The sequence below is a fragment of the Strongylocentrotus purpuratus genome, unplaced genomic scaffold (genome assembly GCF_000002235.5).
Source record: "Strongylocentrotus purpuratus isolate Spur 01 unplaced genomic scaffold, Spur_5.0 spur5_scaffold_10, whole genome shotgun sequence".
Taxonomy (NCBI): domain Eukaryota; kingdom Metazoa; phylum Echinodermata; class Echinoidea; order Camarodonta; family Strongylocentrotidae; genus Strongylocentrotus; species Strongylocentrotus purpuratus.
The window spans coordinates 6,176,398-6,197,933 of NW_022145595.1; the positions used below are offsets into that span (position 1 = coordinate 6,176,398).

The window sequence follows — 21,536 nt, forward strand, 5'->3', positions numbered from 1 at the left end:
AAAGTTGAGAGAGAGAGAATAAGTAGGTGATCCATGTTGCACAATAGATTTTTGTGAGAAACCCATTGAGTAATTGCGAGTGTGGAGGGGGGGGGGGGGGAGGGGGTGGTGATTGACAAGAAGGTGGACCAGGTTCGAGAGAGACAGCTTGGCAAAATGCCTACGTGACAATACTAATTTATTCATGCCATATTGCTTTCAAATCTCCACTATACGAATACAAGTATAACTCAAGACACATATGTTTTAAGTGTGTTTAGTCATAACGATTTTACTGAATCATCAAATAAGAATTACAACAAATACATGTAAGCGCATTTCCTTTGCTTATCTATCTGACATTTCAATCAATCAGAAAAGATACCAAAAATATCTGGAAAAAATACAACGAAAAAAGAACTCTCTATCATATTGGCAACATAAATTTGGACGTAATCACATTAAATGAGTGTTAAACAAATATACATAATAATATATCTACATACAGGCTACATTAGAGAAGTGAACTACCGAATTCTATTCCAATTTTCATATGTACATAGCAATACATAATCTCTTCTTTAGCTATACATTTTCACACAGGGTGGAAATAATATATGTTACAGATTGTATAATACACTTTGGTAGATACCATTTCATGAAAGTTTCAAACATTTGACAGGAAGATGGGGAAAAAAATACAAAAACACACAGCCATGCATTCAAAGAAAGAATCAGCCAAAATTTCCTTAAATTTAAGTTAAAAAAGTAATCCAGTAATATTCAACTGATAACAAAATAGTCCAGACTGATCAAAATTTCAATGAGAATACTACAGGTTGAATTAAAACAACAAAAAAACACATCAAAATAGGAACTGCTTAATCAAATAAATCTGAGATTCTGAGTGGGATACTGTTAGGACCCCCACCACTTTAATTTCACTTCTTATCCTATCTGCACCAATAAAGACGCTCTCTTTCTTGGACTCCACATTCTCATTACAACAAGAGTAGATCATAGCAACAGCAATGGCGCTCGATTGTGCACCAGTAGGTGCTAGATTGTGCTCCGGTGGGTGCTAGATTGTGCCCCGGTGGGTGCTAGATTGTGCACCGGTGGGCACAGCAAGCATGTGTTGCTTACACACAATCTAACCAAAGACTCCTTTTCAGAGAGGTCTTTTAGCAACGACACTCCCAATTCTTCAGCAACCTGTCCTAATGTCACTAAAAACTCCTACTTGGTTTTAGACATGAAAGCAAACCAGTCCTACCCTTTTCAGGGGGCGAAGGCAATCCCGTATGAACGACAGTCCTTGTTACAAAAGACAGTGCACACACTACATCACACTATTTCTTGTACAGCGCCCCCAAACAGGTGCGCCAGGGGTTCACCCTTTCGTTTTGCCATCACTGTCTTCCGGCAGACAGAAATGATATGACGGCGCTTAAATTTCACGATCGCATTAATGAGAATGCATCTGATCACTCTCTCTTTCTTTTAATTCAAATGGGGTCTTTGATTACGAGATTTGTTTGTTTTAATGATCATAGGCATACAATACCAACAATTTAGAATTCTAGGCACTTTCTTCACATGGGTAATATCAAAATGAAATGAAATAAAACTGATTAAAACTGAAAATAAAAGATAAAACAGAAAAACAAAAATATTAACTTTCTTCCACTAGGACCGGTTCCTTGAATGACTCCACAGTCCACTATTCTTTTGGTTTCCAAGAGAGCAAAACTGGTAAATGCCATTTAAGATGCTCAACGAAATGGCTAGAGTAAACAATAACAATTGTATAAAAGATGTTACAAAAATAATTATCTAACTTGCTTACAACGTAGAGCATGACAAATTCATTCATACTTCAACTTGTCGTTAGTGAATAACTTGTTTAATAATCCTGAAAATTGCGACGTAGTTTTGAGTTTTGACACAAAAGTATAAACTTCTCTCTCTCTCATTATTTAATAAAACATGAAGATGGTTGTTTACAATAACACTTGTAGCAACATTTATATCCAGTATGGGGAATCAGAGGACAACCCAACATCGCCTTTCAGTCGTAAGAAAAGTTGAAAGCAGTGCTATGTTGTACGTGTTCAATAACATGGTCATGAAGACATTTCTTTCTCTTCTTGTACACCAAGTACTCACATAAATGAGCCACAAATATGCCAACAGACTGGCCTCTGTGAAAATAAAGAGGACTGTCTGACATAGCAACATATATCAACTGAGCTATTACAGATTCTTGCAATATTATTTTCATACAATGGTTGATGGATGTGAGCTGATGAACTATTCTTGGGGTCAGTTATGAATGCCTGTGATACATGTGTCTCAAAAGGAATCCACAAGGAATGCATCCACACTTTCTTTTAACGTGAGACTACCGAAATAACTCGGCCATTTTTAAGTGTAAAGAACGACAAAGTGCACCACTGGAACTCTATTGCACTTCTTCGCAAACTGTGTGCCAGGCAGCTTCACCCTTTCAAAACTTTCTGAATCTGTGCAAACAACAGTGAGACTTCCCTTAAAGGTAATACAAAGTTTTGGGAAATGTTGAAAATTGGGTGGATAGGGGTTCTTTACAATTTTGATATATTTGGATGCCCCCGTGAATGTATTATAAGCACTAGAAAATTTAGCCCCATAACACTTCTGCTTTCGAAAAAATTGAATATAACAATTTTTTATGGCCAAATAGTCTTAGTTTCTTGGTTTTTACTTTTGATGGAATCATCATATATATCTCTCCGCAGAAAATTTGCAAACTTATTTGTATCATAAGTTCATAATATCCAAACTATTAATGCTCTCTCCACAAACCTTCCTCTTCAAATTTACACTTGTACACCTCAATTAGAAGATGTATAAGACATATATTACACCATACATCGCAGTAAGTTACTTTCATAAAATCATAACATAGGAGCACATTTCCGCGACTGGTATTTAAACAAAGCATAAAAAAGAAAAAGATAAAAATTAATGATAAACATTGTACTCAAATAATACATATTTTTTACTGCTCTTTTCCTATATAATGTCTATAACTATATAATACTCCCTATTAGCTCTCTTCATCTTTATTCCACATCCGCTTTTCAATCAATATTTCAAGATCTTGCAAGGGCTGGTGAATCAAAATGCGGGGACACTTTCAGTGGTCCCTTCATCTATTCATGCCTCTTCGATCTTGGTAATAAATATATTGAAACATCAAAATATCTATATGCTTATGGGGTGAAAATGGTCACACATTATAAAATATAACAAAATGTAATTTTCATGAATCTTTTTATCTTGTGATACACATACTGGCTCAATCATTTCCTCTCTCTCTCTCTCTCTTTTCTCTTCCGTTCTCTATTGGTCTCAATCCCCCTTTCCCTAGCTCAATCAGAATATCTACGAATGTAAGTTCTCCAGATACAACACTGGGATTCATTTAGCATCAGTGAACACTTGATATCCATGCGTGCATGCCTGCTTGGAAAATACACGAGGCATTTTGTTCTGAACAACCATGAATTAATTAACGTTTGAAAGAAATTTCCTGGTCTCTTTCCGACACCTCATCTGGTTGGAGCCAGAAGGGCATTAACTCCTGTTGTTTAACACAAAGTTAACGTCATTCTGGCTCCAAACGGATGCACCGTTCTATATAAAACTCTAAGCCTCAAAAAGTTCAATATCCACCCTTGTCGTTTAATGTTCCACTCATTCAATATTCCAAGACTTTTCTTTTGCGGCGACTGCCCATCCAGACACGACCCTTGATCTAGGATTCAAGATGATGCACGAAGCCAGACGGCCGATCCATTTTACTGTTCTAATCTATTTTGACAGTGGAGTAGATCTTTCTTACGAAGATCCCCGTTCCCGCGTAGCCGATCGTTCCGCACATCACACCTAGCGATAAACTAAACAGGGCCATGTAGCCAAAGTAAAACGTGGTTTGAAACAAGCCGTACATTCTGAAATAAAAAGTGAGAGAAAAGTGTGTAAGAAGCCATGAGATGGAAAATCTGATATTGTTGAAATTAGCATACAAAACAAAAAAAGTAAAACCGGGGGGGCGTTTCATGAAAAAATTTGTTGGTGGTTTTCACCAACATATCATTTTCACCAACAATTCTATTGTCACTGATTATTTTCCAGGCCTCTTATTGGTCAAATTTAGTCAGTGCTGGCTAAATTGTTGGTGAAAATGGTATCGGTCGGTGAAAACCACCAACTAATTGTTTCATGAAACGCCTCCCTGAACATGCCTTTGTAAAAACATAACATCCAATATATTTTTTCCATTATTTTTGTTTGTATACAGAGAACAGGTGTTCTTTCTTCTTGAAATTCAAAATGGGTTCATGAAAAGTGAAGTGCATCTATCCAAACATCCTCTGGTTGCTTACTAACAAGCATTTATGTTTTCTTAAAGGGATCCGGACATCCGGTAACTTTGTCTAAGGTTCTGAAACAAAATCCTGGATTTAGCTAATGCTGCAATGATAATTATAAAACTTTAGGTCAGTCAGGAACCCCATGACTTTTACAAGCTGATCGCCTGTCTGATTATCATGATATTTATGATTGGAAATCAAAACCAAATTTTGCATTTTCCTAACGGTTTTCATAACACTACAGTCTATTGGGGAAGACGAGTATGGTAAAACCGGTCAGTCAAAGATTTTTTCTTCTTGATCATTTTGAAGCGCAATTGTTTTAGGGCTTCAATATTACACCATATCACAGACACTGATAACACATAGGGCCGTGCATCTCAGATTTAACATTGTTAAACGATGCCTTTAACAGTAATGCACAAAGAGAATAAAGATGACTCTTAAAACTACACAAGAAGATGGAAAAAGTGGACACTGTAGAACAGATACTACAAGAGCTGTACACATGTTCCCCCCACTTCTCCTGGGCATTCAAAAAACACTCGTCCATCCATGCCACTTACTTTTTTTTGAAGAGGAAGTAATAGAAACTGTACAAGTAGACATAGAAGCATGTGAAGGCTGCTGCCACATACTGATGTGTAATTTATAAAAATATCATGGAAATCTCTATAAAGACGACTCGTAAACAGACGCAAGAAGATAGAAAATGCCACTTACTTTGTTTTGAAGAGGAAGTAATAGAAACTGTACAAGTAGACATAGAAGCACGTGGAGGCTGCCGCCAGGAAGCTGGTCCACTGCCAGCGATAGTCCTCCGCGTTGAGTAAGAAGTAGGTGCAGACGATGGTCACGCATATCGTCACCACGGCCAGGATGAAGAACACCAGGAGCATGAAGCCAAAGACGTAGTAGATCTTGTAGGCCCAGAAAGATGTGAAGATGAAGTACCTGCAAGAAGAGAAACAGGAGAGATTAGTTGACTGCGTTGTGTGTTAACGTGCCCCTTCCCTTGTTCATAGACGCATGCTATGTTAAGTGGAAAACACTCTGTTTTTGTTTCCGGATAGGATGTTAAATGGAGGCCCCGTGTAGAGGAGAGTCACCACCCTTCCATGTTACGAACTCATTGCACTATTCGTACAAGAGTAGGGGGAAACCCTGGTGTAATGGTCCACCTGCATACCCCAATCAGGCCAAGTATATGGCATCTGCAAGAATCTTCAGTATTGAAGGAGGCAGATTATCTTGAAGAAGAAGAGACTAGAGCACCGTTACTGAAGGAAACCGTACTTGTGTCATGCCATATCTTACAACGTATCTTCAATAAATCACTGGCCTCAGGCAAAGTTCCAACCTCTTGGAAATCTTCTAGCATCACCCCTGTTTTTGAAGACGGCCATTCAATTACTGTCCTGTTGCATTGACATCTCTAACCAGCAAGATCAAGGAGTCCTTTGTTGCTAAAGCCATACGGAGCCACTGCGATACCTGTTGTCCAATCACCAATGTGCAACATGGCTTCCAGAAAGGAAAATCATGTGTAACTCAAGTTTTGCATCTAACCAATGAGTGGTTGCATTGTCTTGAAGGCCCTCCTTCTTGCCCAGTAGATGTGATCTCTCACTTGACTTTTCGCGAGCTTTTGACAAAATGCCACATGGCATCTGTATAAACAAGCTATCACTGCAGTACAACATATGCAGAAATCTATGGCATCGGATCAAGTCCTTTTTATGTGGTCGCCAACAGAGAGTCATGGGTTGAAAATTTGACAGTAGTCCAGCGTCTGGACTGTTCTCTATTTATACGTCTTAGTGATATACGTGCCTGCTCACACACTAGCTATATGTACAATACAGAGATGTCACCGACTCATAAAACATTAGCTACCAGGCCAGGCCAGGAGCTCCCCAGTACTCCGTGGAAGAGATTCAAAGCACAACTCCACAGCTCTACATCATACCATAGCAGGTGTCAGACTGTCTGAACGACGGACGCTCTGTTCTTTGTGAAAAGTTTGCCAAATCCCTGCTGACCTCAGACCACCACCGCCATCTCTTGCCTGAAATTAAACGAACGTCTCACGACGCACTCTCCGCAACCCTCTTCAGCTCAATACCCCCAAAATGAGAACAGAGCGTTACAGGCAGTCTCCCATTCCCCATTCCCTACTTCACACAAATCTTGAATTCAAGTCTGTAGTTATGTTTATCCCATATTATGTTCAGGTGTCTGGATCAAGAAGTGATAAACTTATTTTTATGCCAATTAACTAGATTAAATCAGATTTCATAGTATACTGATAGGACTAGTCTGTTAGTAATCATAATTTTAATATTTTGTACTATTATATTTCTTGTGATAATCATCCATATAGAAATATAATACTAAAAGAAATGTGAACTAGGTTAAAAATGATTACTTATTAATTTGAAAGTGTAAGAAAATGACATTTAGAAAATGTGGAGAACATATTTAATTATTTAAATGTTATAACTGAATAATTACTACATGTTTAATTCTACGATTCTTTGGTATTAGTTAGGTAGAATCAGTAATTGATATGAAGATTGCTGAAAGTATTGATTTCTTATAATTTTGTATGTACATATAATTTGTAAACTGAATTGTCTGAGTCTCCAGACTTTTTATTCAGCATGTTTTTATTTACAATAAACCAGAATTGATTAGCATACCATTTTTCTTGGTGCTAAATTGCATCCTTGAAATATTCATGGTTGAGTAAGGATGTTTCTCGTTGATCGATTACTCTTTGAAATAAGTAATCACCGAACAAAAGATTCAATATATTTTTATGATACCACATTATAAATTTCACATAGAAGTAACATCCAAACCAAATGCTAATTTTATACTTTTAGGGAACTTATTTTACAAGGCCTTTTGGTCTTATGTTAGTTCCCCTTTTCTCATTTTTGACTGGTAAATTTGTTCTCTTTGATACCGTTAACATGTATGATTGCATGTATTTTTTTTTGGTAATGTATAATATTGTAATGATCTATTGTTTTTATATGAAGATGGAAATAAATGAACAAATGAAAACAGTCACAATTATTTGCCAGAAAGCCTAAAACTTACATTTCAATAAAGATGGAGCCGAATGGTAGGACACCCCCAAGCAGCACGATGACAGCAGGTTCCATGAACCACTTCTTCTCTGGGATTGGGCGTGGCACTGCGTTGACCCTGCAGGGGTGATTGGGTTGACCGGCCAACGCCCTGCCCAGGATGGTACCCACCAGGTTCAGGGGTAGGATCACAAACAGACAGATGGCCGACACTGCAAGCTGTAGTAGACGATAAAGAGACAAAAACGGTTGCATGAATAGGTGTTAAATGGGTACCCGGTAGGATGCGACGGCATTGTTGGTCAAACAGTTTTTGAGCATCAAGTAACGCCCGACTGGAATGCTCCCCAGGGAGTGGAGAATGTGCACAGTGTGTGCGGGCAAGCACTGAATCCAATGACCGGGGTAATAGTATATCTGTAAAGCACTTAAAGACATCGTATTAAGCGCTATATAAGCGGAACATTATTATCATCATAGTGAATCAATCTCATGCACCCAATTTATGAACTTTTAAACAAACCTGCTCGAGTGTGATTGTTGGGTATACCATGTGCCTATACCAGCATTTTTTAAGACGTAAATAAATCACGTCATCCTCATCCCAAATTCATTACAGAAGATTCATTTTGAATCTGGTGCTCGTCAAGTGCATTAAACACATGTACAGACACATTTGTTTCTAAAATTTGAGAGGGAGCAAAGCGAGCTAGTATAATGGAATGTCATTTTTAGTATGGAAAGAATATTATATGTATTTTGTAATAATAACAAGCAAACTCAGTAAACAGTTCAACTACTTTTTTTGAGTTAGGTAAAATGCAAGACAGTACCTTTCAAAGTATCATTTTTGAAAAGGGCTAGAAAGTCACTCAGTGAGACACTCAATGTCGTTGCTAATCTTAAAGAAGAAAAGCTATAAGAAATATAGCGATACGATTATCATCAGCTTCAAGTCAACAACTCAATGCTAACATAACTTCTATCTCTTTTCTTTCAAGGAATTTCAGACCATGCCTACATGCATAGCACATGCTTTCTTAGCAGTCGGGTAAAACAATCATGTATTTTTCTCTAAGCGCCATGTGCACCGAAAGGTAGACCTGTACAATATACAAGTCGCCACTATTATTATTATTATCATCATCAAAGTAACTACTCACCATTGTTCCCAGTGGGATAGCCCTGGATGCATGGTAATACATAGCAATGAAGTTGATTAAGAATGCGATGCCACAGACGCTCATCGGCACGAGAAAAGCCCCCAACACCATCTGTTTGATCCATAATTTCCCTGAAAAGTAACAAAATATATAACAAGTTAGAATACAGATAAAGTGATCAATTCCACTTCAGATGAATAGGGCGGGCTTGGCCATGTTTCTTACAACCTTATGTCAGAAACAGGTTACAATAACCCTTACTACATGTAGCTAATGAAATTGAATTCGACAATTTAAGTGGGAGCAAATTTTGTAATAAAAATATGACACCTGTTATAGTTAAAAGCTTTATTGATTATTGCTCAGAATTTAGAATGCTAATTAAACAAATGTTAAGCGATTGCTTTACAATAAAACTCACTCATAAAATAATCAATGAATCCTGGCCAAACTAGTGCAGATAGGCTTTAAGCAAATATAATTTGTAATTCAATATTCTAATGGTACAATGTAATGAGAAATGATATTTAGAAATTGTCGTAAACATGTGCAATGCAGCCTTTGGCTGCAAAGAATTGCAAAATTATTATTCAATTTGAGTTGAGTTGACAAACAATTATTCATGTCAAAGGTTTATAAAGGAGAGGGCCAATTGTCCAGATTGTGGGATTAGAGGGTGTGTCAATATACTTGTACAAATACTCAGCTCACAACAATAGGGAGTCAAATCACAACAATGGGGCACATGAGAGGGATTAGCCACTTGATGCTTTCACCCAAATGACTCAGCGCGACCATGCAAAAACCTAACTGGATGTAAAGTTGGTTTGGTAAAGCATAGAGGCAGATACAGGAATGTAAGGGCACTGGAAAAAGAATAATCACAGTACACTCTTGTAAAGTGCACATCGTATACAAGAATCTATGCATTTCCTGTGTGCTCTAGCTTCTGGCTTTGAAAGCCATTACCAGCACTTCTGCGATACCATTCACCTATCCTACCACCAGCCGAAACGAAACAACTACCCCCTAGAAACTACAACTTTATAGGACAGCTACCCCTCTCCCCTGGTGATTATTGCCCATTTAACTACCCCCCAAAATGTAGTTGCTTCGGTGTATACAACTAGAAGTATTTGTCGCAGAGGAAAGTTGTTCAGGGATAGTGTTCATGGTAAGCCTTTCATGATGTTTGCATTATTTTAAGGGCTCAGCTCCAATTTGGGCATTGGGACATTACTTACTAGGACCACTTTTGTTTGATTGTTAAATGTATAGGCCAGTTCTGGTCATGAGGTTGCATTGTGAAAGAAACAGGGAAAAAAATACTTTAAACATTTCGGGGGCTACTTTTCAAGCTTGCTGGCATGAAAATAACACTCTTTAATTTGTTTTGAATTGAACTCTATGCAAATTTTCGGGGGCTCTTTTATGACTTTCGGGGGCTCTTTTGGGCATTTCGGGGGCTAATTCGCCCCGAGCCCCTGTGTATATTTTTCACTGGAAAGAAACGTGGTGGAATCGATCAGAAAAGGTTGATCATCTAGCATATAAGTATTGGTGCGTACTGCAAGGTTCTTGAATCATCAAAATGATAAGAAATTTGGCACAGTCTTGGTAAAGTTACAAAAACTATACACAGAAAGATGTATATGGGACTACACAATATCTATCCAGTCCAATTAGATACAATAGTTTACACAATATCAATTAGTAGGCGGTTTCCCGGCAAAATTTGTATCATCACGTATTAGTCAAAACATATTCTTTCGCATGATTGGTAATAAGAGCTTCCATTTCATTTTTTGAGAGGGGGGCGTTTCCAAAACTGGTCTATACCTTTAACATCCAAGGAGACTAGAGGGCCCTAAATAGCTGAACAGGATTAACCCTTTGTCAAATACAATCAGTGCTGACAGCCAAGGCTTGAATTTTTAGCCAGAAATCCCCTGATTCCAGGGGGGTGTTTCACAAAGATCATAAGTTGAACTTATCTCTAAGTTAGACTTAGCAATTATGGAAATCCATTACCATCTTTGAAAATATTTTGTCAAAGTTATTTAAAAGGCATAAAATGTTGATTCAAATCATTTGTATTTCCTTTCATCAAGGAGAGTTCATGTTTTTGATTTGGAATTTATGAAATGTCTAAAATACTTCAATTTTTGCCTTTGGAAATGTTTAATTTTAAGGCTACAAATGGCTCTCCATAACTTTTAAGTCCAACTTAGAGTTAAGTTCGACTTAGGATCTTTGTGAAACACCCCCCTGTTTTTTTTTCTACAATTGACAATGCTCACCTCCTATTCTTGAATAGAGTCCTCCTCCATAGTAACCGTTTACAGGGGCTGTAGCAGCATAGGCAAAGATGGCTGTACTCAGGATGGAACCGCGGCTGACATGGAGACAATGAAAATATTGTTAGTCGCTTGGTTCTTTCAATCCTACATCTTTATATGAAGGTAGTTTGTATCGATTTTTAATTTAATTTTTTTAAATTAGAATATCATTTCAAACAAATGTATGTAGAGAACAAACAATTAACGACCGTTCATTTTTGTTGTTAATGGTTGTATCTTTGTCTGGTTTAATTTTTTTTAAATTGAGCATGTTTCAATTATAGTTATGCACTCATTGACACAGTCCGAGGCTTCATATGTAATCATTATACTGAAATTCTCTCCATATTTTAGTAATCATCATCATGCATGAAAACAATTAGCAGTATTTCAATATGTTAGATTATCATAATTAAAAATATTTAAAAAAACGTTCAAAATGCAAAGCTGGTTGCTTGTTGTATTAATGTTCACTCTGACAGGTACAGATGGCCTGATGACAGATCTTCTGAGTTTTAGGAGTGATGGGTTTACTCTACCCCCATGTTTGATAAAACCATGGAAAGAGATGGTCTACTCTAACCATGTGCGTTGATGGGGGAAATGGTAAGTATATATCATTTGCAGTTATGTGTTACAAAAAAAAATCTCATCTATTCACAATAATGAGTACATCTATAATCTGTACAAATGTCTTGTTCAAGCGCAAGCAACCGTTTGCAAAACAATAGTCCTATGTGTATGCTGGAGGGTACCAGGAAGTACCTCGTTCATCAACATTTTGAAAACAATACATCTATTTGATAAACCAAAGGAACCTTGGTGACCAAATGACAATAACTGACCACAAGTAATAACCAAATGCATACTCAAATGTAAGCTTTAGTCATCAGAAAATTTCTACTGATAATACTCACTCAGTGTAGAGATGGCCCCAAATGCAGAATAAAATGACAGACAGTACTACTGTACACATGTGATATCCATTGCCGATCAATGCAGAGAATATAGTAGGGTAGGTTGGAGGTCTGAACACATCCCCATGAACCTGCTTCCATCCATACTCATCACCAAGGTCACGTTCCTATTAGAAAGAAAAAAAACGTCATATTCACCATTACTATAGTAGACTACGCTGACAAGGTGAAAACATTTTCATGGATTCCTTTCGATTCCCCCAAGTATACAAGGGGGGTGTTTCTCAGAGATCTAAGTCAAACTCTAAGTTGGACTTAAACATAATGAAGAGCCATTTGCAGCCTTAAAATACAATATATTAAAAGCAAAAATTTAAGTATCTTAAACTTTTCATAAATTCCACATCAAGAACATGAAATCTCCTTGATAATAGAAAATATGAAAATTTGAATCAACATTTCATGCCTTTTAAAATAACAAAATATTTTCAAAGATGCTTACAGCTTTCCATTATTGTTAAGTCTAACTTAGAGTTAAGTTCGACTGATCTTTGTGAAAGTTTGGCATTAATCCATTAATCAGTTCTTGAAATAACGTGATCACAAGCTATTTTTGCATACATAATGGGCACTGTGGCCTTTGACCTCATAACCCCAAAATCTAATCAATTCATTAGCTCTGCAAAATACATACATGAACTAAGTTTGGCAGGAATCCATCAATCGCTTCTTGAGATAAAGCGATCACGAGAACGGGATGTACGGACAGACGGACAACCCCAGAACATAATGCCTCCGGCTACTTCGCAACAGAGGCATACAATTCTGGTTTTCCAGTAGTCATCATATTGCTGTAATAATATGTGCTGGATTTTATCAGAGTATCATTTTTTCTCTCAGTATGCTAGACACAACAATCATATTAAACCATATGACATAATAATTTCTTATGATTCTTGTTTCTTTGTCTGCACAGAAGTCCAGTTATCTTCCCTATAGATGTTTTGCTACATACCATATCATCCAGATCGTCATCCCTGCTGTAACGGGCGTAGTCTTTCCTGAGGGTCCTCATGAGGATCATGGAGACCAGTCCAACCAGGAAGATGACCATCATGAAGGAGTTGAAGATGGAGAACCAGTGGATCTACAAGAGAAAAAGAGATTTAATAATAATACAGTCAAACCTGTCTATAGCGACCGTCCAAGGGAAACACAAAAGGTGTTCTTTGTAGACAGGTTCCTTTAGTACATGTTTTAATGAGAAACCATTTTCAAGGGAAACAAGGAATGTAGTCTTTGTAGACAGGTGGTCTTTGTAGAAAGGTGGTTACTGAAGCAGGTTTGACTGCAATAATCTGGATCTATATAGCGCTTAATATGGAACACCGTCTCCAAGCGCTTGACAGTTATCATTACCCTAGTCATTGGATTCGTTCACGCACAATGAGCACCATCTCCACTCCCTTAAGAGTATTCCTACATTATGGTCACCGTAAGTGCAGTCCCGCATTAAGGATTTTGTGCCTATCATAGGATGAGCAACATACCCTGTGTTGGAAGAAGTTGGGATCAAGGTACTTGTCGAATCGCTTCTTGAAGGTGATGGCTGACTTCTTCCACGTGATCTGGTAGGTGAAGGGAATCTTGATCCCCTTCTCAAGCTTGACCTTGACCTCGGAGGTCAGGTTAACGTCCACGATCTGGTTGTTATTGTACCCAATGTCCAGCTTCTTGTGGGTCCAGATGTAGTAGTCCTGGCCATTTTCATCAGCCTCTCCGATGATCCCTGTGGGGTGTAGAGGGGGGGGGGGGATGAGAAAGGAATTGGTGAGAATTAGGGTTGATTAGTAGAAATGAAATTATGGAAGAATAATGGCGGTGATACCAAGAGTTGTATTATAAAAAAATCACATATTGGCTTCTGACAGACACAGTCAATCAAGTCTTTACAAGGTCAAGTCTATTTTTCTGGCTCTTGGAAGGTGATATAAGTGTGCATTTAAAATCTAGATTTTTCATCAATTTTAATCAACTTTTATAGTTTTCACTCAAATTTACAAGTTAAACAAATGTGATATTCTTACTCAGTGTAAGTTTACAAATACAATGATACCAACTTCCACCAAATTCCGTCAAATTCAAAATCAATGAACCTTCTCTTTAAAGGCATCGTTTAACAATGTTAAATCTGAGATGCATGGCCCTACGTGTTGTCAGTGTCTGTGATATGGTGTAATATTGAAGCCCTAAAAAATTGCGCTTCAAAATGATCATGAAGTGCCTCAAAAAAGTAAAAATCTTTGAGTGACCGGTTTTACCATACTCATTTTACCTAATAGACTGTAGTGTTACAAAAAACATTGGGAAAACGCGAAATTTGTTTTTGATTTTCAATCATAAATATCTTGATAATCAGACATGCGATTGGCTTGTGAAAGTCATAGGATTCATGTATGACCCAAAGGTTTATAATTATGATGGCAGCATGAGCTAAATCCAGGATTTTGTTTCAGAATCTGAGGCAATGTTACCAAGTCACTTTAACAGTGCCAACTACCAACTCACCCCAGATGGGTAGATCATCAATGTACATCTGGTACCAGTAGTGGTTCTTGACTGCGTACGAGAAAGCCCTCATGATCTCATCTGTGACAACAATCTCACAGTACTGATTCTGGGGTTTATCCACTGATAAAAACAATAAATATAACAGGGGGAAATAGAAACAAATCGTACAGAATTAATACAATATCAATACCACAATGCATTCCTTAAAGATTTGTGCTGGAAAAATAACCCAACACAAACTGGGGGAACAGAAGCAAATCAAATTGAAGTGATACAATGTCAATTTCATAGCAAGGACTGTTGGGTAAGTTAGAGTTTATTCAATTAATCAACAACGTTATAGGGGTAACAGAAACAATTCATGGACCAGGTAGCTAATTTAGGGAAGAGAAAATAATGAAACAAGAGATCATAGAGTGATCAATAACTCTACTTCCACAAAAAAGCCTATAAATGGATCTAAGATAAAATTTAGCTTCTTGCTAATAAATGAACAGAGAGGACAGTTTTACAGCCAAGTTTACCGGTAGATGCAAAAACATCCATTAGATTTTCCTTCATTTGAACTTGAAGAGGAAAATGTTAAAAAATAGCAATATGACAATGAAATTGCTATAATTATTGAAGAGAAGCATGAATGACCTCTCCTTCAAGGCTTACATTTATAATCGATGTCTAGACCGCTGAACTCGAGCTCGACGCCCTGCAAGGCCTCGCCCAGAGTTTCATGGTAATGGCTGATGCCCTGCTGGGGCCCTCGGCAGAATGGGAGCGAGAAGTAACTGTAGGTCTCCTGTCGATTGTGGTACGGACCGACGGTGTTCATCCACAGCACCACCTCTTCCTTGTCTGCGTACTACAAAGCAAAAGAGAGAGGTTGAGGAATAGGGTTAATTGGAGAATGCTGTGCACATGTGCATATTTGCACATCTAAATCAGCTGTTGAGTATTTTTTTATCTTGTGTATATTTATTAGCGAGGACAACCAGACAAACTTTAATCATGTATTACATGCACCTGTAAAGTACAGTGAAAATAGTTTTACACACACATACATGTACCAGTACAACTTGGTATGGTCATATACACTATACATGTGTTTGCTATTCTTGTGATGTTTTAATAATTGTAACAAAATCCAACTTCTGGCTGTGTTTTTTTTCTTCTTTTACTACAATTGTCGATGCTGCTGTTGTTGTGTTATTAGTATTACTCTTTGAGAGAGGGAAGGAGTGAAAGGGGAGAGAGAAAAATTAACAGTTTTCCATCCTTTACAATACATGTATATAATAGACCTACACTATGGCATGTCTTGTAATTCCAATACCAGGAAGGCAAAGAGTAAAACAAGAAAATAAAAAAAAACATGTAAAGGTGCATGCGCATCGTTTGTTTTCTACAATGAAATGCTGCAATCAATTTTTTTGGAAAGATTTCAAACGGGAAGTTTATTTTACACATGCTCTGTATGCTTTGTTTGTTCAGCTGAGGATAACCTTCTACATCAATAAACAAATGACAGGATTTCTTATTAAATCACACATCAAATCAGGTACAGTGTATAAAGATTCCCAGGCATTTTGCACAATAGAGTGGTGAAGTCAAGTGTGACGTCATCAAAAATCTTTTTTGGGAATTTCTCAATTTTGTTTTCATTTTCTGAAAGGCATCAAAAATAATGTCCAAATGTCGAAAACCAATTAAATATGTTATGGATTGGCTGAGATATGACCATCTGAAATAAATAGATTTCCTATAGAAACTCAGTGTTATTTTGCTCTGGTTCATATTTCAAAGAAAAATAACACTGTTGGTACCCCAAGATCTTTTTCTAATGTTAATTGAGAGCTGAGTTGATGAGATATCCACCTGTCAGTGACCATGCTGGTCTAATCCCTCCTGGCCAAACTAGTACAGACAGGGTTTAATGTCTTATTTTCATCCTGGAAACCCCAAAACATAAAGCAGAGTTTAACCGAAAAGTGAAATTTTTTCCAATCCATTTAACATTGATTTGGGGGTATCGGGTATCATTTTCACTTGTGCAGCTGGTATTATTTGACATAGCCACACATTGACATATTATGGTACATGTACCGGTGGTCAGATTTTCAAAGCCCACGCGTGTAACTATCCGTCTGTGGGGCTGTGTCAAGTTCTGCTGCCTGCAGTCGTCAACAATGCCAGAATAATAAACTTGTTTACAACTATTTAAATGTATGCCTGTTTCTCTCTGGTAACTATATGATTCATAATGATAAAGGTTAGGATGTTTATTCTGCCGGAAATGCTAACACATGCATGCAGTGTACACTCAAAAAGCCATTTCGCATTGTCAATTTAATACCTATTTAGGATAATACTAATAGAGATTAGTGTAAAAAGGTGTGTGGGCGGGGAGCTCAACAAACTCAGCAAAATATGTGCATGCACAACAGTACACTAAACCAATCGCTATTATTGTTAATAAGTCAGCGACTCGGCATCAATTTTGCAAGGCGATAACAGGCATTTTCACATACACCGTATGCATTTGCTTTTGGGTTGATCCACCATTGCAAACTCTCATGAGAGATCAGCGTTTATGAAATTGCATTAATCAGGAATATGTGAAAGGTACACGTAAGCAAAACGCCATCACTCCTGTTAGTGTTACAAATTTTCACATATTTAGGGAATACATTCTCAACCAATTCCAAACTTATTAGTGCTTTGAGAAGAAAGAAGAGTCCACTATTGGCACTATGCACGAGCCATCTCTGCAGTCAGTGTGCAAGGTTCTCATTTTCGTCATGTTTAAGTTGTACCTACAAACTGGAAATTTATTCTGAAATGTTTGTTGATTTTTCTATTTTATGTGTGGTCAGTTTAACTGATAAGGGTCTGGAAATCTTCATTTTGAGAGCAGATATCCTCAAAATTGTGAGTAATAAGTGGTACCGACTGATTGTATGATATCTTGTCTTGCAAATGATGAAATTACCTTACTTTTGATGGATCATATTTTTTAATGAATCAGCTGTAAACCCCCCGTGCGTGAAGTTAGGTCTCGTTGTTTTTATGACTTTTTTAGATGCAGCGCGCACGCATGATCGAACATCGAATTTTTAGATCGCAATATCTCTGAAATCCTTCGACGATAAATTTTCTAGTTGAACCAATTGGTAGTTACATACTTTGCTGTCCATTTGGTATAAATTAAAATAAATAAATTTGTGTAGGATATTACAAGGCATGGAACTAATATCACATTTTCTAATATGTTCTAAAATCTGCGCAAACTTTGGTCACCCCTCGGCTTTATAAAGTTCTTCATAAAGTGCGCATTTTGTTTACATCGCTTTCACTCTTCACACAGGGGTAACTATGGCCTCCGAGTATGTGGTATCAACATCACATTTCATATCACCTAGCCCTCGGCTCTCAAGGCTATTCCATCATACATAATCAACCAATCAATAAAATAATAGATCTAGATGACATGAAAATTATGGACAGAGATACAATTTACCAGGTTTACAAAAGACTGAAACTTGAAAATGAAAGAAGCTAGGCCTAAATCTAAATCATGAACTTAACTTTCGTAAATCGTAGGTAGATCTAAGTGGTAACTACATGCATGTAACTCTGATAATCTAACCCCAACCCCAAATAACCTGATAAAATAGATCTACCCGGCCCACATATTAAACAATTTCGGATGTATTGCATGCTGAAATAACAGCCGACACGTAGCGTAGTCAAACTAGTCTCCAGAATTAGAACACCGGTAAACGACAGTCGTCGATCCCAGGGTTTCCACCAAAAAGTTGATCACAAAAACAAAACATCGACTTACTTCATGATTGTGTTCATCTCCTTTCACCGCTAGAATCACGGTAAAAATGGCAAATGATAATCTTAAAAGTCTTTTCCACATATTGATATGATAGAATAATGCCTAAAGCAAATACCAACGTAGATTACAGTCGATTTATAGTAGGTATCCAACAACCGTCGAATGATGACTATAACATCGCCACGTCACACACAGTATTTGTATTCGCGAGTCGGCCGGAGGTGTATGTACTGTGCAGTGAAGCTAGCTAGCTTACTAATATGTGTAGGTTTACATGTACAGTAAAGTGCGTACGGTTCGCTTCCAAATTTAGCGTTCACTGTGTGTACTAATCAATAAATATTCTGATACACACCGGTGCCAACCACTGTCAGTGGTGCCAACCAAGATTGAAGAGAAAGGAAGAAGAAGAAAATGAACTCGGGTTCTATTCAAGGCTCGTAGAAAAATCAAAGGAGTAGACTGACATGGTGAAATTCTGAATGATATCGGACAAAAATTTGAAAATTATGAATTGTTGAAACTTGAAAGTTGTAATCACTATATATTGGCTCTTCAGATTGGCTGAATCGGGTACGTCTCTGTGATGAAAAAAGTGGCGAACAAAATTCCCTAAGCACGTTCTTCTTCTTCTTCTTCTTCTTCTTCTTCTTCTTCTTCTTCTTCTTCTTCTTCTTCTTCTTTTTCTTCTTCTTTTCCTTCTTCTTCTTCTTCTTCTTCTTCTTCTTCTTCTTCTTTTATTTCTTCTTCTTAGTTTCTTCTTCTTCTTCTTCTTCTTCTTCTTCTTCTTCTTCTTTTTCTTCTTCTCCTTCTTCTTCTTCTATTTCTTCTTCTTCTATTTCTTCTTCTTCTATTTCTTCTTCTTCTTCTTCTTCTTCTTCTTCTTCTTCTTCTTCTATTACTTCTTCTTCTATTTCTTCTTCTTTCTTCTTCTTCTTCTTCTTCTTCTTCTTCTTCTTCTTCTTCTTCTTCTTCTTCTTCTTCTTCTTCTTCTTCTTCTTCTTCTTCTTCTTCTTCTTCTTCAAGGCCCGCTCGCCCCCCCCCTGGATCCGCGCCTGTCTTCTTCTTCTTGTATTTGTAAAAGTTGCCATCTATTTTAATAAAAGCACTGACCCTATTGCAGCAGCCACCGAAAAATAAATCGCTAACAGTTGTCTACCACGCCCACTTTTGGCATGATGCCACGCCCACGTTTATCATGTAACATATGGGTTTTCCAAACTCCTTTTATCACTACAACCTGTACCGTATACGGTTCTCTCCCCTTTCTTGTTTTTCTCCTTTCTTTCGAAGCTTCTTTCTTTCTTCCTTGGTTTCTTCTTTTTCTCAGAAAGAAAACAACGACATTTCCAATCATCTTCCACATATTGAGACCAAAAATAGTAATAAAGGGTTTCGTGCTTTCTTTAAATAAAGAATCTTTGCATGTTTTATTGTCAAATAAAACATGCAAAGATACTTTTATTTAAAGAAAATAAAACCTGCAAAGATACTTTTATTTAAAGAAAATAAAACATGCAAAGATACTTTTATTTAAAGAAAACACGAAAGCACTAAAAAGTGCTTAAAACAACAAACAATCCATGTTGAGGGAGAGAAAGTGCAAGAGAGATAGAGACAAAGAGAAACAGAAAGAAAGAGAGAGGGAGAGAAATAGAGCGATTAAACTTGCTTATAATGTCAAAGTATTAATTTTTGTTTTTCCTTTTCATTTGGAGGGAAATGTGATAAAGCCCCACTGCACTTCTTATCACCACTTGCGGTCCCCTTTTTCTTATGTTAATTGAGAGCTGATTTGATGAAATAACCACCTGTCAGTGACCATGCAGGGAGGTCTAATCCCTCTTGGCCAAACTAGTGCAGATGGGCTTAAATATAATGTGTGATATAGAATGCCTTAAAATCGCAATATGCCTCTGAGAAAACAACAAAATGGAACTTCAACAATGAAACTAAGTCAGAGCAAATATTCGTCAAAAGAAGGGCAGTTCTAAAACATATGCAGTCATAATTATGAAGACAGCAAGAAGAAACAAAATTCTCTCGAGAAAAAAATGAAGACAACAAAAAAAAAGTGAAGAAAGACCAGCATAAACCATGTGAACACCTTAGGAAGAAGGGCTCCCGCATAAAAGTCAAGAAATCTTTCAATGGTATTATCTGTAGACGTAGGGCATCTCTAATCGTTACCCACTACCCAAAATATTAGAACATAAAGAACAATACGCTATAATTTCGGCTTAGATCTAACAACACTTATCAGATAATGATGTTCAGCAAATATGAAACAGGAAGGGGCAATTTCCGCCCTTTCCGCTGCCATTACAAGCCATGTGCAGCCAATCAACTTATTTCTAGACAGAAACATTCATCAGGGACCTGTTTCACAAAGCCCTTTTTCGATGACAAATGACATAATTCAGTTACAAATCTGCTGATAACCAATTATGGAAGTAAAGATTTCTGTAGCTGGTATAACAAGGACTGTCATGACAAGTATTGTGAAAACGGGGCCCTGGTTAAAAGAGTATTTCCTTCAACTCGATCGGCAGATCCAGACAACATACACCCACTGCCAAATGTGACTGATTTTTTTTCTTCAGTTCAAGACATCTTTCTTGGTTTTTGTTTCTTTACCATAGTTTTCATGACATTTATAAGGACAAGCGTCAGCCCTGGAACAACCATTTCAAATGTTTAGATGACCCACTATATTAGGAGCCTCCATCTTCACATGACATTGAAAATTTAATTCCCCATTGAGCGGCATGATTCATGACGCCTATTATTCCAAGGTATTAACAAACAGGCACCTAGATGCCATTTTCTTTCTTTTTTGTGTTGGCAATTGAACCAATCATTTTCATGAAAATCAAAATCAAATAATGTACACGGTGTTTTGTGGAACAATAATCTCTCCTTTGTCTGTGTACCAAAATATATATATTTTTTTTAAATTGCCCTCTCCCTGGAAGCGCGACCGGTACTCAAAAAAATATATAATCCATTACAGCTGATCCATTAAACGGATAGCACATTATTACTAAAAAGAAAAGGCCCTTCCAAATCATCCATTTTGTTTTCTCAAATCAGCTGTTTTTGAGAAGCGCTCAGCTGCTGTGGGAAATTCCCTTCAACGGTCTGAGACACACGCATTGCGATTTACGGGGGATTTTGTTACCGGTATATTTTCTTCCGGGTTACCGTACC

The 21,536-nt window shown here is 37.3% G+C and overlaps 1 protein-coding gene across 1 annotated transcript; it reads right to left on the bottom strand.

Annotated features, from left to right (window-relative positions):
- Window positions 1-244: 244 nt before the first annotated feature.
- Window positions 245-18,543, bottom strand: LOC580027 (transmembrane 9 superfamily member 3). The gene is made up of 11 exons (XM_780108.5): window positions 18,327-18,543; window positions 15,149-15,344; window positions 14,486-14,608; window positions 13,468-13,706; window positions 12,933-13,064; window positions 11,918-12,084; window positions 10,962-11,056; window positions 8,662-8,792; window positions 7,509-7,717; window positions 5,124-5,354; window positions 245-3,977 (listed from the first exon to the last, which is right to left on the bottom strand). The coding sequence occupies exons 1-11, from the start codon at window positions 18,405-18,407 to the stop codon at window positions 3,833-3,835; spliced, it is 1,749 nt and encodes a 582-aa protein (XP_785201.2). The 5' UTR covers window positions 18,408-18,543; the 3' UTR covers window positions 245-3,832.
- Window positions 18,544-21,536: the final 2,993 nt, after the last annotated feature.

What these genes read in the sequence shown, in the direction of transcription:
- LOC580027 (XM_780108.5), bottom strand. Translation starts at nt 18,407, where the DNA reads ATGTGGAAAAGACTTTTAAGATTATCATTTGCCATTTTTACCGTGATT. An exon ending in TGATGATCTACCCATCTGGG is followed by an intron (nt 13,707 to 14,485) that starts GTGAGTTGGTAG and finishes TACACCCCACAG; the next exon opens with GGATCATCGGAGAGGCTGAT. An exon ending in ATGACGATCTGGATGATATG is followed by an intron (nt 12,085 to 12,932) that starts GTATGTAGCAAA and finishes TCTTTCTAATAG; the next exon opens with GAACGTGACCTTGGTGATGA.